This window comes from Oncorhynchus tshawytscha, linkage group LG03, assembly GCF_018296145.1.
Source record: "Oncorhynchus tshawytscha isolate Ot180627B linkage group LG03, Otsh_v2.0, whole genome shotgun sequence".
In the NCBI taxonomy this organism is placed as follows: domain Eukaryota; kingdom Metazoa; phylum Chordata; class Actinopteri; order Salmoniformes; family Salmonidae; genus Oncorhynchus; species Oncorhynchus tshawytscha.
Genome location: NC_056431.1, coordinates 5636949 through 5653111, shown reverse-complemented (window position 1 = coordinate 5653111; position 16163 = coordinate 5636949). Strand labels below are relative to the sequence as shown.

General features: G+C 45.1%; 1 protein-coding gene and 1 non-coding gene across 5 annotated transcripts; one reads left to right on the top strand and one right to left on the bottom strand.

The window, feature by feature from the left end:
* The first annotated feature begins 202 nt into the window (after positions 1 to 202).
* Positions 203 to 11180, top strand: LOC112237261 (splicing factor U2AF 65 kDa subunit). Of its 4 annotated transcripts, XM_042308264.1 has the most exons (13): positions 203 to 799; positions 1221 to 1283; positions 1452 to 1593; positions 2217 to 2255; positions 2757 to 2866; positions 3014 to 3165; positions 3594 to 3710; positions 3882 to 4020; positions 7266 to 7345; positions 7670 to 7810; positions 8303 to 8389; positions 9114 to 9365; positions 9475 to 11180. In XM_042308264.1, the coding sequence occupies exons 1-13, from the start codon at positions 751 to 753 to the stop codon at positions 9607 to 9609; spliced, it is 1506 nt and encodes a 501-aa protein (XP_042164198.1). In that variant the 5' UTR covers positions 203 to 750; the 3' UTR covers positions 9610 to 11180. The 4 variants fall into 4 exon arrangements, with proteins under 4 accessions (XP_042164198.1, XP_042164201.1, XP_042164206.1 ...); XM_042308267.1 differs by lacking the exon at positions 2217 to 2255; XM_042308272.1 differs by lacking the exon at positions 1221 to 1283 and having other exon boundaries at positions 204 to 799.
* Positions 11181 to 12064: 884 nt separating this feature from the next.
* On the bottom strand, positions 12065 to 12138 carry trnav-uac. The gene has a single exon. It is a non-coding gene; the product is annotated as a tRNA-Val (tRNA).
* Between the last annotated feature and the right edge of the window lie 4025 nt (positions 12139 to 16163).

Genomic DNA, 16163 nt, shown 5'->3' with positions numbered 1-16163 from the left:
GGGTCAAACTCCTTTCTGTTGTAATCACAGATCTGAGAGGTTGTTTCTGAAATCAATAAAGGGAAATCTAGCTTTCACGTATCCAATGCCAAATATAATGCCCAATGCAATAACTTGTTTGGTGCTAGAGCAAAGAGAATATACTGTATTTACATGTTTTGCAGGTTGAATAACAGGCCCAAAGGGGGCGCTAAAAGTAAAAGGTGTATATCAACTTCCGGTTTCACGGGGTGCCTGGGAGACGAAACGCAAAAAGCGGGCATACCGGACATATTCCGTATTTTCTCATTGTATACATTTAATTGCAAAACATATATATTGGGACGATTTCAAACACCAACAGGACAGACGGCATAACATTGGATGTACAATTGTACCAGCATATCCGTATTCACTCGATTTGCTAACTAGTTAGCATTAGCTCGCTACCACGACTCCTTCAAGAACAGGCCCCAGCCTGGATTTTGCTTTAGCTATCTAACTAGCTAGCACAAGAACGCGATTTCTTCGTCAATGTTATTGTCTTATCTTAGTGTAAACTAGAACCACATCTTTATAACTCACTTGGAGTTGTTCATGTTGATGTGTGGTTCATTTAGATATTTCTAAACCGTTGCATTGCCGTTGTGTATCTAATTAGCATTTACTAAGTGTGTTGTGCACTTTTTTCGCTAGCGACCGCGACGCATTCCCGTCCATTTTACAGTCACAACTAACTAGCTAGCTAGGGCTAGCAAATAAGAAACGGCGATGTCGGATTTCGACGAATTCGAGAGACAACTGTCTGAAAACAAACAAGGTAAGCTAGCTAGTTCATCGCTTTATGTTTTATAACCAGGTTCTAAACTAGTTGGTTAGCAATCGCATATCATCACAACACAAGAGCGCGGGCTGGCTAACTAGCTAGTAGGAACGTTGGCTGCTGGAGTCCACACTGTCGCAGCTGTCGTCCCAGGCACATTCGTGTGGCTATAACTACCTAACCCATTGTTTAAAAGTAACGTTTTTTTTTGTCACTAACCGGCCCTGTTTTGAACCAGCTGACGTTTTCCAGCTCTGTATATGTTGAAGTTGCCAGTTAAAATATTAATCCATGAAAAGTTAACATCTCTTGGCCATACAGTAGCTATATCCTATGAAAGTAAACACGTAACGGTGTCCATCCTCTTGCCCCCTGTACCACCATCTTCTCTCCTCCCCATCTCTATGGTCCTCTGTAGCTCAGTTGGTAGAGCATGGCGCTTGCAACGCCAGGATAGGGCGCTCGATTCCCGGGAACACCCGTACGTAAAATGTATGCAAGCATGACTGTAAGTCGCTTTGGATAAAAGCGTCTGCTTAATGCCATAACTATATTATTTTAACTCAAACGTTTTCTCTCCCCCTCGGTTTTCTTTCTTCCTTCTTCCTATTGTTTCACCGTTCCTTCCCCTTTCTTTCTCTTCCTCCAGCGGAGAAGGACAAGGAGAATCGCCACCACCGTCGCTCCCCCTCTCGCAGCCGCAGCAGAGAGAGGAAAAGGAGGAGCAGAGACAAGGACAGACGCAGCAGGGATCGCCGTGGAGACAGCAAGGAGCGCAGACCAAGACGCAGGTAACTACAGCATTGTTTTACTGCACACTCTCAGGTGTGTAAGAGCCCTAGTTACGTGCAGGTATTACGTACTGGAGTAGGGCTATCCGCACACCTGATGAGTGAACAGTATAAGGACACTTGGAAAATAAGCAACCCAGGCAACACTGACTTTTACCTGAAATAGAAAGCTCTCACAAGCATATTGATGCACAATATTATTCCTCTGTCTGAGGTAGCCCACCTATTGTCCTGACAGTGAGATGCAAGTTTGTGGAGGAAGACTCACATCTAACAGTGTTCACACACACATTGAATATTCTACACCTGGTCCCTGAGGTTGTTTTAGTGGAAAGAGCCATAGCGTACACTTACTAGACCTCGGTGTTCTGTAGAAGATTCCAAATCGGTCCCTATCCCTAGGCCCTACTAGTAGATCTGAAAGGAGTGGATGTGGTGAGAGCTCCAGCAGAAGACCATATTGCTTATGCCTATCCAATCCTTTAGCATCTATGTGATGTTCATACAAACAGTGGCTTGGGGCTAATTTCCAATTGCACTCTAGCTCCACTTCCTGCATTGGAACTACCTGTGACCAGGGTTGGAGTGAAATGAAATGTGAACTCCTTCCAATGTCATTTCAGCTCACCATCCCAACAACAACCCCAAGAGATTGCTGTAAGGTAATACAGCAAACTAACACAGAGCTTGTTTCTGCATTATTACAATATCACTCCAGTCACTCTAGCCAGTGATCTTTCCTCTGATTGTGTACTATCCACTCATGTTTACGACAGCGTATTATATCCTGTGTATACCATTGTGTGGGAAGGTTTCGGTAAGGGGTTTCTATGGAGAGAGAGAAATGAAACTGTAGGGTCAACTCTGTAATAATGGGTTAGATTTGTAGGGCTCTGTGACATCATCCACTGTAAATGTCATTTAAAAGTAGTATGACATTTGAAATCACTTGTATTTGTAAAAGGTATAATAATTTATAAAATGGATTCAGAAGTGTAAACCTGGTGTTTCTCATAGATGGGTTAAAGAGAAGCTCTAGGTTTCTCTAAAGGCCTGTTTCAAGTAATGACTTCTATTTGTCTTTTTACGTCATCTGTTTCCCCCTGCGCTCCTCTGTTGGTCTTTCTGTCCTCACTCCTCCTGTCCTATTTTCTCTCCATCAGTCGTTCCCCGCACCGTGAAACGAAGAAGAAGAACAAAGTGAAGAAGTACTGGGACGTCCCTCCTCCTGGCTTTGAACACATCAGTGTGATGCAGTACAAAGCCATGCAGGGTAAGAGTGGAGGCCTCACATCTTCCTTGTTCTCTCTCCTCTCTATTTTCATCTACTCTATTCAACTCTTTGACCCTCGTTTGGCCTTCTATTTAACTGTGTTCTTACTAATAATGTTGTGTTTTTAACATGTGACTTCTCCTCAAGCTGCGGGTCAGATCCCAGCCACGGCCCTGCTGCCCACCATGACCCCAGACGGCCTGGCCGTGACCCCCACTCCCGTCCCTGTGGTGGGAAGCCAGATGACCAGACAGGCCCGTCGGCTTTATGTGGGCAACATCCCCTTCGGCATCACAGAGGTCAGTTAGCTCCTGGATGGATGTAGGGACAGAGATCAGAGCGATGGAGTAGGTAGAAGTTGATACAGGTTAACAGGGCTCTACAGTGCTGCCATTTAACTTGCGTATGTGACTAAATATGGAGCTGTGCAACCTGGAATTTTTATTTAGGAGGATCAGTGTGCCTAGAAAAATTAAGGATTCTAGCTTTTATTTCCTCATATGTTTCATTGTGCTCCTAAATTTCTTTGTTTGCGCCTACATTTTTGACGTGCTCCTCATAAAACAAGTTCGGCGTAGAGCCATGACAGGTTAAGGATAGGGGCCGGGCCACCTGATTCTGTCAACTAGTATTTCAAGCTCCGGGGGATCAGAGTGCATAATAAATACTGTTGTTGGAGTGAGTCTTCCAGAGTATTGCCTCAATGTCTCTCCCTCTACCTGTGTAGGAGTCCATGATGGATTTCTTCAACGCTCAGATGCGTCTGGGTGGTCTCACTCAGGCTCCAGGAAACCCCGTCCTCGCTGTTCAGATCAACCAGGACAAGAACTTTGCCTTCCTCGAGGTGAGTCTCAACACCCACTTAACTATACTCAATACTGGAGAAGAAATGTGACCTTCCTCAATAGTCCAAAAGGACCTCTTTTCCTTTTATCTGAGTTTTCTGAAATAATCTGACAGGTGAAAGTTAACCCTCTACCTTTCTAAAACCTGCTCTGTGTTTGTTGTCCCATAGTTCCGCTCAGTGGATGAGACAACCCAGGCCATGGCGTTCGATGGCATCATCTTCCAGGGACAGAGTCTGAAGATCCGCCGTCCCCATGACTACCAGCCCCTGCCCGGCATGAGCGAGAACCCCAGCGTCTACGTGCCTGGTCTGTCTGTCTCTGTCTGAACGTCTGTGGCTGACTGCTTCACTCTCTATTTAGTCCATCTTTAAACCCTTCTTAGTCTGGCCTATTTCCCGTCTCTATTAGAGGTCGACTGATCATGATTTTTCAACGCTGATTACATTACAATCCACAAGCAGACTGTGTGGCAGGCTGACCACCTGTTACGTGAGTGCAGCAAGAAGCCACGGGAAGTTGCTAGCTAGCATTTAACCTATCTTCAAGTAATCACTAGTTAATGACACATGGTTGATAATATTACTGGGTTAACTAGCTTCTGCGTTTCATAAAATCAAAAAATCAATCCGGTGCTTGTTCATTTATCATCGTATCACAGCCTACTTCGCCAAATGGGTGATGATTTAACAAAAGCGCATTTGCGGGAAAAAACACAATCGTTGCACGAATGTACCTAACCACAAACATAAATTCCTTTCTTAAAAATCAATACACAGAAGTATATTTTTTTAAACCTGCATATTTAGCTAAAAGAAATCCAGGTTAGCAGGCAATATTAACTAATATTAACTAGGGAAATTGTCACTTCTCTTGCGTTCATTGTACGCAGAGAATGCAACAGTTTGGGCTGCATGGCTCGTGGCAAACTAATTTACAAGAATTTTACATAATTATGACATAACATTGAAGGTTGTGCAATGTAACAGCAATATTTAGATTTAGGGTTGCCATCCGTTTGATAAAATACGTAACGGTTCCGTATTTCACTGAAAGAATAAACGTCTTGTTTTCCAAATGATAGTTTCCGGATTTGACCATATTAATGACCACAGGCTTGTATTTCTGTGTTTATTATATTATAATTAAGTTTATGATTTGATGGAGCAGTTTGACTGAGCGGTGGGAGGCAGCAGCAGGCTCGTCAGCATTCATTCACTCTTAGCAATGCATGAAGCACAGCTCTGTTTATGACTTCAAGCCTATCAACTCCTGAGATTAGGCTGGCAACACTAAAGTGCCTATTAGAACATCCAATAGTGAAAGGTATATGAAATACAAAATGGTATAGAGAGAAATAGTCAATGCCTCATAATTCCTATAATAACTACAACCTTAAACTTCTTAACCGGAAATATTGAAGAACACCAGCTTTCATATGTTCTGAGCAAGGAACTTAAACATGTTTCTTACATGGCACATATTGCACTTTTACTTTCTTCTCCAACACTGTTTTTGCATTATTTAAACCAAATTGAGCAGTTTCATTATATATTTGAGACTAAATAGATTATATTTATGTATTATATTAAGTTAAAATAATTGTTAATTCAGTAGTGTTATAATTGTCATTACACATACATACATATATACACACACATACATGCATACATACAGTGGGGCAAAAAAGTATTTAGTCAGCCACCAATTGTGCAAGTTCTCCCACTTAAAAAGATGAGGCCTGTAATTTTCATCATAGGTACACTTCAACTATGACATGAGAAAAAAAATCCAGAAAATCACATTGTAGGATTTTTAATGAATTTATTTGCAAATTATGGTGGAAAATAAGTATTTGGTCACTTACAAACAAGCAAGATTTCTGGCTCTCACAGACTTGTAACTTCTTCTTTAAGAGGCTCCTCTGTCTTCCACTCGTTACCTGTATTAATGGCACCTGTTTGAACTTGTTATCAGTATAAAAGACACCTGTCCCCACCAGTCACACTCCAAACTCCACTATGGCCAAGACCAAAGAGCTGTCAAAGGACACCAGAAACAAAATTGTAGACCTGCACAAGACTGGGAAGACTGAATCTGCAATAGGTAAGCAGCTTGGTTTGAAGAAATCAACTGAGCAATTATTAGGAAATGGAAGACATACAAGACCACTGATAATCTCCCTCGATCTGGGGCTCCACGCAAGATCTCACCCCGTGGGGTCAAGATGATCACAAGAACGGCGAGCAAAAATCCCAGAACCACACGGGGGGACCTAGTGAATGACCTGCAGAGAGCTGGGACCAAAGTAACAAAGCTTACCATCAGTAACACACTACGCCGCCAGGGACTCAAATCCTGCAGTGCCAGACATGTCCCCCTGCTTAAGCCAGTACATGTCCAGGCCCGTCTGAAGTTTGCTAGAGAGCATTTGTATGATCCAGAAGAAGATTGGGAGAATGTCATATGGTCAGATGAAATCAAAATATAACTTTTTGGTAAAAACTCAACTCGTCGTGTTTGGAGGACAAAGAATGCTGAGAACATCCAAAGAACATCATACCTACTGTGAAGCATGGGGGTGGAAACATGCTTTGGGGCTGTTTTTCTGCAAAGGGACCAGGACGACTGATCCGTGTGAAGGAAAGAATGAGTGGGGCCATGTATCGTGAGATTTTGAGTGAAAACCTCCTTCCATCAGCAAGGGCATTTGATTTATTTGACCTTTATTTAACTAGGCAAGTCAGTTAAGAACAAATTCTTATTTTCAATGACTGCCTAGGAACAGTGGGTTAACATACAGATTTGTACCTTGTCAGCTCGGGGATTTGAACTTGCAACCTTCCGGTTACTAGTCCAATGCTCTAACCACTAGGCTACCCTGCCGCCCCAAATTGAAGATGAAATGTGGCTGGGTCTTTCAGCATAACAATGATCCCAAACACACCGCCCGGGCAAAGAAGGGGTGGCTTCGTAAGAAGCATTTCAAGGTCCTGGAGTGGCCTAGCCGGTCTCCAGATCTCAACCCCATAGAAAATCTTTGGAGGGAGTTGAAAGTCTGTGTTGCCCAGCAACAGCCCCAAAACATCACTGCTCTAGAGGAGATCTGCATGGAGGAATGGGCAACAGTGTGTGAAAAGCTTGTGAAGACTTACGTTTGACGTTTGTCATTGCCAACAAAGGGTCTATAACAAAGTATTGAGACACTTTTGTTATTGACCAAATACTTATTTTCCACCATAATTTGCAAATAAATTCATAAAAAATCCTACAATGTGATTTTCTGGATTTCTTTTCTTCTCATTTTGTCTGTCACAGTTGAAGTGTACCTATGATGAAAATTACAGGCATCTCATCTTTTTAAGTGGGAGAACTTGCACAATTGGTGGCTGACTAAATACTTTTTTGCCCCACTGTGTAATATATATACACACACACACACGTGCCGATTAATCGGTCGACCTCTAGTCTCTGTAGGTTCAGACTGGATTTAGGCTGTTTGTCAATGTTTGGTTTACTTTAAATAACTTCTCTCTCCTTCTCTGTCTGTGTAGGCGTGGTGTCCACAGTGGTGCCTGACTCGGCCCACAAGCTGTTCATCGGGGGCCTGCCCAACTACCTGAATGATGACCAGGTCAGTGAGCTAACCATAACCAACTTAGCCTTCTAACCAGGTCACCTGGAGCCACATACTGGGGTGTGCTGGCTGCTCACCTCCCGTGACGTCCCAGTCTGGCCCAGTGAAAACCTCCTGTTTCCTCACATGCCTAGTCAATGCTGGACGCGGTTAGCAGTGTACTGAAGTAACACTGTTGATGGAAGCCAGACAGCTTGAAAGAGCTCCAATAGTCTGAGATGTTAAGTGTTCAACAATGTCTCCTCTCCTCATCTGTTTCCCCTGTCCCTCCCATCTTTTCCCCCCTGATCTCTATGGTAATCTTCCCTCTCTGTTCTCCAGGTGAAGGAGCTCCTGACATCGTTTGGGCCTCTCAAGGCCTTTAACTTGGTCAAGGATAGTGCCACAGGTTTGTCTAAGGGTTATGCGTTCTGTGAGTATGTAGACGTCAACCTGAACGACCAGATCACCATGGAGAATCAGGTAGCTAACCACCCCCTTCATTTTTACTTCTTCACACACCATGTCATGGTTTTGGATTTGTTCCAGTTTAAAAATATCTTCACATTTTTAATTACTTGCATATCAATAAAAATGTAAATGTTATAAAAGGGGAACTATATTGCTCTTGAGATATTATTAAAATGTATTATGTGTTTCATATATACACTTTAGCCCCCACAGAAAGAGACACAACTCTTGACAAAATGATGTCATATGTTTACACTCCCAATATTTCAGGGTTCTCTGTTAAGATTGAACTCAATTGCAGTAAAAAAAAAAAATTAAAAAGTAAAACCTTTTGAAAATGACCATCTGTAGAAAGGGAAAAATAGTAATTTCTTCTTTTGGTTGGGTTCTTGAAAGGGGGAATTTCAATATATAATGTATAGAAGTGCATAGACCCTGCGGGGGGTTTGTCCCTGCTGATGATAGACAGCTGTATTAACACTTGGAGATGCCCTGTTCCTCCAGGCCATAGCAGGACTCAACGGCATGCAGCTGGGAGATAAAAAACTCCTGGTGCAGAGAGCCAGCGTGGGATCCAAGAACGCCACTCTGGTAAGACTGAGATCTGGGCAGGCTGGGAATAGAGTGCTAAAGTGGAGAGGGAAGTAGAAGGTAGAGTGGAGACATCAGGACATCTGAGAAAGATACACTTGGATAGAGGATCTTGTGCAGAGGGGGATAGAGGATCTTGTGCAGAGGGGGATAGAGGATCTTGTGCAGAGGGGGATAGAGGATCTTGTGCAGAGGGGGTGAGAGGATCTTGTGCAGAGGGGGTGAGAGGATCTTGTGCAGAGGGGGTGAGAGGATCTTGTGCAGAGGGGGTGAGAGGATCTTGTGCAGAGGGGGTGAGAGGATCTTGTGCAGAGGGGGTGAGAGGATCTTGTGCAGAGGGGGTGAGAGGATCTTGTGCAGAGGGGGTGAGAGGATCTTGTGCAGAGGGGGTGAGAGGATCTTGTGCAGAGGGGGTGAGAGGATCTTGTGCAGAGGGGGTGAGAGGATCTTGCGCAGAGGGGGTGAGAGGATCTTGCGCAGAGGGGGTGAGAGGATCTTGCGCAGAGGGGTGAGAGGATCTTGCGCAGAGGGGGTGAGAGGATCTTGCGCAGAGGGGGTGAGAGGATCTTGCGCAGAGGGGGTGAGAGGATCTTGCGCAGAGGGGGTGAGAGGATCTTGCGCCCTTGGGGCGGCCTGTGCTGTGTCTGTTCTACTTTTCCAATCCCTCGCTGCATGTTCTGTATCCACCGACACTGCTTCTCCAACCCTCCCCTCTCCCCTCCAGACAAGTATAAACCAGACCCCGGTGACGCTGCAGGTGCCGGGCCTGATGAACAGCTCAATGACCCAGATGGCCGGCCTGCCCACAGAGGTGCTGTGTCTGATGAATATGGTGGCTGTTGAGGAGCTGGTGGATGAAGAGGAATACGAGGAGATCGTGGAGGATGTGAGGGACGAGTGCAGCAAGTACGGCCAGGTCAAGAGCATCGAGATCCCCAGACCTGTGGATGGGCTGGAGGTCCCTGGCACTGGCAAGGTGAGAGACAGAAGCTTCTGTGTGTCTTCAGCTTTATGACTATGCCTTTTTGAATGATCTCCATTGAACCTCTTTACATTTCCTCTCTCTGTCCCTCTCTGTCCTATAGATCTTTGTGGAGTTCATGTCAGTGTTTGACTCCCAGAAGGCCATGCAGGGTCTGACGGGCAGGAAGTTTGCTAACCGGGTGGTGGTGACCAAATACTGCGACCCTGATGCCTACCACCGCCGAGACTTCTGGTAGAGGATGACGACAGACGAGGATAGTGAGGGGGGGTGGATTGCCATATTTCAAATCGACCCCTAACCCCCCACCACCTGGGCACTTGATTTGACCTGAAAAGGTGTGAGCGACATAACGTTTCACCTAGTCCATCAGAAGGCCAGGTGGAGTTCAGAGAAGTACCCAGGGGTAGGGGCTGGGGATCCATTTGCTATTGGGCAAAAGAAAAAGGAGAGATGAAGGGTTTGTGTTCTGATGAAAACCAGGGGGGTTTCAAAGATTTTTGTGAATTGTGTGTAGTAACAGGTCAGGGGTAAATGATTTTTTTAAATACTTTGTGAGAAAGAGATGGGTCATTCTGGGGGGGGGGGTCTTGCCACACCTTATAGTTTGTATTTAAATGGAGGGAGCCTGTTTTAAGTACTGTAGGAAGGTGTAGAGAGGGGGAAGTGGACTGGTCTACTCTATAAGACAGGTGGATGGACATGAGTATTCCTCATTTCATATGGGGAGAGGGAGTTTGTGACATTTTTTATTTGGCCCACCAATGTAGATAACATGATCAGTTTCTTGTTGTGAAAAAGGGGAAGGAAAGCTATTGACAGGATAGGATGGAAAGCTATTGACAGGATAGGATGGAAAGCTATTGACAGGATAGGATGGAAAGCTATTGACAGGATAGGATGGAAAGCTATTGACAGGATAGGATGGAAAGCTATTGACAGGATAGGATGGAAAGCTATTGACAGGATAGGATGGAAAGCTATTGACAGGAATGGCCTCATTTTGTGATTTTTATTTTTATTTCTCAGATTTGGACCTTTAGATATCCTTGTTTCTTTTCTTACATGTACATCAGACTACGCCCCTCTCCCTCACCCTGTGTGTGTAGCGAGAGGGGGAGAAGCTGTAACTACACATAAACTAGTCCAATATGACATTGGAGTTGGTTATTAATGTCAGCTGTTGTGGTTTATACTGTCACACCTTGTATTGTCACCAGGGCCGGAGTTTGAGTACATACGTTTTTATTACTGTCTGTGTCTCTTTGACGTTTTTTTTTGGGGGGTGGGGGTGGGGGGGGTTGAATCCTTTCATCTAGTGTGAATTTATCCATCACCATTTTTAGCAGGCAGAGTAATTCTATCCCTACACCCAACCCTTACCCATAAGAGAGACTGGGAGAGGGAAAGGCAGGCTTTTCAAGTTCTGAATTGTAATTTTTGAATTGTGAGTGGTAAATATTGGATTGGTGTTGAGTAGGGCTCGATCTGGTTCTGATTAAAAGCCTTGCTATTTTTCATGTCACATTCAAGATAAAAAAATATGGAGTACTCATTCGTGTCTGTGCTTAGCAAGTTTGTTAATACATGGAGTCATTTCATGCTTTGGTATTTTCAGTTAACAATGATTTAAGATTGTAGTCAGTATTCAAGTTGTATTTCTTTGTCTGGAATGAGTCTTTTGTTTTGCTTCCTGTTTCAAACGTACCTATAGAATATTGGACTGCTCATACAGAAATCTCTTTGGCACAGGTAGTGTTTGTGTAACTTCTCACCTCAGCAGACAAAATAAAGGTATAAAGACTAATACCACTGTTTCCTGTTCTACTGCCCACAAATAAAATGCACTATTTACTTTGACCAAGTTATCAGGCTTTTAGTAACCATAGAAGTCAGGTAGTATTGTGTGATTGTATACCTCTTCTGTTAAGTAATGGGTTTGTTGTCACAGGGTGAGATGGAGGTATGAAACAGAGTTTTCTAACTGAAGGGGAGTGCAGTCTTTTGGACAGGTTCTCAAGTGTTGTATTGGACTGGTCAACAAAAGGTTGTCCCCTCAACTGTATATATGGTCTCACTTCTTCCTCATCTCCCTCAACCTTTGTCATTATGACTCCAAGGACCACTGGTTACACTGGGGTTGAGGGAGTTCCCATGATGCTTTGTGTTCAGACCTAGAGTTGGGCAGTACCAGTGAAATGTGACTTCCTCCCTTTCTAAAATTAGCTTTTTAAATGTTACCATGTCATTTAATTTGAGCTTTTTGGGGGGGGGGAATGTGATTTCTTAAGTGAATTAATGGAATAAAAAATGGCTAAAACCACATGTAGTTTATAACAGAAGTGTGGATCTTTTATTGAACCTTTTTAACTAGGTGAGTCAGTTAAGAACAAATTGTTATTTACAATGACGGCCAAACCCTAACCACACTGGGCCAGTTGTGCACCGCCCTATGGGATTACCAATCACAATTGGCTGCGATACAGCCTGGAATTGAACCAAGGTCTGTAGTGATGCCTCTAGCACTGGGATGTAGCCTTAGACCACTGTTCCACTTGGGAGGCCACTTAACTTCTGATTATACACACTGAAAAGCAGGAGTTGACTAAAAGTGCAAGTAGACTTGGCTTGTATGTTTACATTTGAGTCATTTAACCATGACTTCCAGTAGTGAGTGCATACATTTTCATACTAGTCCCCTGCGGGAATCAAACCCACAACCCTGGCATTGTAAGTACCATGCTCTACCAACTGAGCCACACAGGACTGAGTTTGACTGTTTCTCCATTGAAATGTGACTGGTTCAGAACCACAGTACACAAACCTGAGCTGACTGGTCAGCAGTATTCATGGGTAGAGGCTGGCCTAAGTGGCATGAAAACAGGTTGACACTGCAGCCTTCAGTACTCCCTCTATACTCACCTGGGGCTTATTCAGGAGGGAACAGCTACAGAAGTGTATAGTGCAGCACAGATATGACACTGTCGTGGGAATAATGAACCATGTCTCTATACATCCCATGTCTGTCTGCGCCGTTGCACTCCACTGAGGAAGGCCAGCAATATGGTGCAATCCCTCCAGACCAGGCAGGTAGATGTTGCCAGAAAGCACAGAATCTAAGATCAGTTTACCCACCCCAATCCCAAGAGGGAAAACAAGACAGTCCTTGGATCAGTGTAAATGAACAACTTCATCCTACTCCAATGGGAATCAGTATAGAGACTCAGGGACGATCTCAATTGCATACTCCTCGTGTCCTCTCTCCTCGTCTCCTCCTCAAAACCCATTGGATGAGAAAGCCAGAAGTCCTGCCCCTCTGACCTTCTCCAATGAGTTTTGAGAAGGAGACAAGGAGAGAGGACATGAGGAGTATGCAATTGAGATCTTTCCTCAGTAGCCCACCATAGGAGCCCAGCCCAGGCAGGTCTGATGCTGCAGTCGTATATCCATGCACTGCTGCCCTCTAGTGGGAAGTCTACACCACAACTCCCACTGATCAGCATTCAGAAAGATGGAACGCTGCAGTAGCTAGGGAGAGAGCAACTCTAAACACTACATCAAGGGATGGATGCTGTGTGCATGTGTGTGCCTGTGTGTGCCTGTGTGTGCCTGTGTGTGCCTGTGTGTGCCTGTGTGTGCCTGTGTGTGCCTGTGTGTGCCTGTGTGTGCCTGTGCGTGCCTGTGCACGTGTGTGTGAAAGCAGAGCACAATTTGTAAATGCATAGGTTTAAGGTTCAGATTTCTCTTGTCATGACATCACAGAGCAGTAGATCAAACAAACATTTAGTGTTTTGTCTCTTCTACGCAGTCCTTAGTTCAACTATAGAATATCTTATAGATGACATCATGCAGTGTGTGTGTGCCCCGCCGTGTGTGTGCGCGCGCTAGCGTGCATTTGGTGTGCGTGCTTACATGAATGTTTGCGTGTGCTTGAGTGTGTGTGAGTGTGTGTGTGTGAGTGTGAGCACACATCACTCCGGTGGTGACAGAAGAACTTTGAGTGATATGTATATGAGAGCCTGAGGTTGATCACATCAGCACACAGTGTATTATAAAAGACCTGAGATTACCACTGTCTTCCTATCAGACCATATGAGGGAGGAGAGGTAAAGCCATATACCCAGGACAGAGGCACAGTGCCAGAGTCCAGTCTACAGCAACTAGAAAAATGTTACGAAATAAAGCACACAGGTATAATTGTACTTTGACAGGAAAGCTCATTTGCATAGGCAAGATGAAATAATGTAGGCCACCTTTTATGATTGATACCACATTAATTCAATGCATTTTTATGTCAAATCTGACAGCCCCCCTTCCCTCATGCCTTGCGTGTTTCTGGACCCTTGCCCACCCACCCCGGGTGCTAGGAAAAGGAATCTAGTTGAATGGATGTTTGGCTATTCATCAAGCCCATATGCCCACCATATTGTCCACTTTCTGAAAATAATCATCACCTACAGAACAAGCGTGTTGTTATGCTGCAATCCCAGGAAGTGGTGAGGAACTGAGATGAGTGGTGACTGGGGAGGGGTATTCCTGTCCGTACCTCATTCGTTGAGTTCCCCGTGACTCTCTGCCACTCGATCTCTCTCTCCCTCTGCCTCAATTAGCTTTCTCTCTCAGTGTCGCTACTCTCTCTCTCTCTCTCTCGCTCTTTCTCGCTCTCCCTACCTTCCTCCCTCTCTCTATGTTTATATCTCTTTCTCTACATCTGTCTCTCTCTCTCTCTCTCTCTGCCATGTGTCATGTGTAACCCAAACTGTGAGCAGGACAGCAGAGCAGGAGCTGGATCATGTGGAGAACTTCCATGAGACCAGGCTGGATCCTCTCTCTACACTCTGCTTCCTTAAAGGGAGGTTCCGTACTATAGACCACTGACTGGGCTTCTGATTGTGCTTTAGAATAGTGATTACTCTCTCTCTCTCTCTCTCTCTCTCTCTCTCTCTCTCTCTCTCTCTCTCTATCTGCTCTGACTCTCTCTCTCTCTGTCTGCTCTGACTGCTCTGACTCTCTCTCTGTCTGCTCTGTCTGCTCTGACTTTCTCCAGCTCTGTCTGCTCTGTCTGCTAGGACTCTCTGTCTGCTCTGTCTGCTCTGACTGTCTCTCTCTCCTTCTGTCTGCTCTGTCTGCTCTGACTCTCTCTCTGTCTGCACTGTCTTAACTGACTCTCTCTCTCTGTCTGCTCTATCTGCTCTGACTCTCTCTCTCTGTCTTCTCTGTCTGCTCTGACTCTCTCTCTCTGTCTGCTCTGACTCTCTCTCCATCTGCTCTGACTCTCTCTCTCTGTGTGTCTGCTCTGACTCTCTGTCTGCTCTATCTGCTCTGACTCTCTCTCTCTCTCTCTCTCTCTCTCTCTCTCTCTCTTTCTGTCTGCTCTGTCTGTTCTGACTCTCTCTGTCTGCTCTATCTGCTCTGACTCTCTCTCTCTCTTCTCTGTCTGCTCTGACTGATCTGACTCTCTCTCTGTCTGCTCTGACTCTATCTCTGTCTATCTCTCTCTCTGTCTCTCTGTCTGCTCTATCTGCTCTGACTCTCTCTCTCTGTCTGTCTGCTCTGTCTGATCTGACTCTCTCTCTGTCTGCTCTGACTCTATCTCTGTCTATCTCTCTCTCTGTCTGCCCTGACTCTCTCTCTGTCTGCTCTGACTCTCTCTCTGTCTGCTCTGTCTGCTCTGACTCTCTCTCTGTGTCTGCTCTGTCTGCTCTGACTCTCTCTCTCTCTCTGTCTTCTCTGTCTTCCCTGTTTGCTCTGACTCTCTCTCTCTCTCTCTCTCTCTCTCTCTCTGTCTGCTCTGTCTGCTCCGACTCTCTCTCTGTCTTCTCTGTCTGCTCTGACTCTCTCTCTCTCTGTCTGCTCTGTCTGCTCTGACTATCTCTCTCTCTGTCTGCTCTGTCTGCTCTGACTATCTCTCTCACTCTGTCTTCTCTGTCTGCTCTGACTCTCTGTCTTCTCTGTCTGCTCTGACTCTCTCTCTCTCTGTCTGCTCTATCTGCTCTGACTCTCTCTCTCTCCCTGTCTTCTCTGTCTGCTCTGACTCTCTCTCTCTCTATCTGCTCTGTCTGCTCTGACTCTCTCTCTCTCTGTCTGCTCTGACCCTCTCTCTCTCTCTGTCTTCTCTGTCTGCTCTGACTCTCTCTCTTTCTCTTTCTGTCTGCTCTGTCTGCTCTGACTCTCTCTCTCTCTCTCTCTGTCTGCTCTGACTCTCTCATTCTCCTCTCCTCTCTCCCTCCCTCTCCTCTCTCTCCCCTTCTCTTCCTCTCCTCTCTTTTTTTCTCTCTCTCTCTCTCTCTCTCTCTCTCTCTCTCTCTCTCTCTCTCTCTGTCTGTCTGTCTGCTCTATCTGCTCTGACTCTCTCGTTCTCCTCTCCCTCCCTCCCTCCCTCTCCTCTCTCTCCCCCTCTCTTCCTCTCCTCTCTTCATCTCCTCTCTCTCTCTGATTAACAGTGTGTTATGGATTGCTGTGAAGTGCTACCCTGGCCTCCACTCATATAAACAGTACAGAGGCCCCTCCCTTGCCACCACTTAATGTCATTAACAGCTGGCTTTCTTAAATAGACAAAGACACACACACGCACAAACAAACGCACACATAGACACACACAATGTTTTTACCCACACAAACGTTGCCTGTCATCATGGCAGAAGACAAAACCATAAAGATTTCAAACAAATGTAGTGTTGAGTTTGAATATAGACCCGGATACACACAAACACACATTCTGAGGGTCAGAGGCCAGTAGACACAGTTAATCAACCACAGAACCAACCTACCCAACGCTCCCTCTCCTCTTAC

Coding starts and splice junctions, on each gene's coding strand:
- LOC112237261 (XM_042308264.1), top strand. CDS start 751: ATGTCGGATTTCGACGAATTCGAGAGACAACTGTCTGAAAACAAACAA. Junction 7,811..8,302: donor AGATCACCATGGAGAATCAG/GTAGCTAACCAC, acceptor CTGTTCCTCCAG/GCCATAGCAGGACTCAACGG. Junction 8,390..9,113: donor GATCCAAGAACGCCACTCTG/GTAAGACTGAGA, acceptor TCTCCCCTCCAG/ACAAGTATAAACCAGACCCC.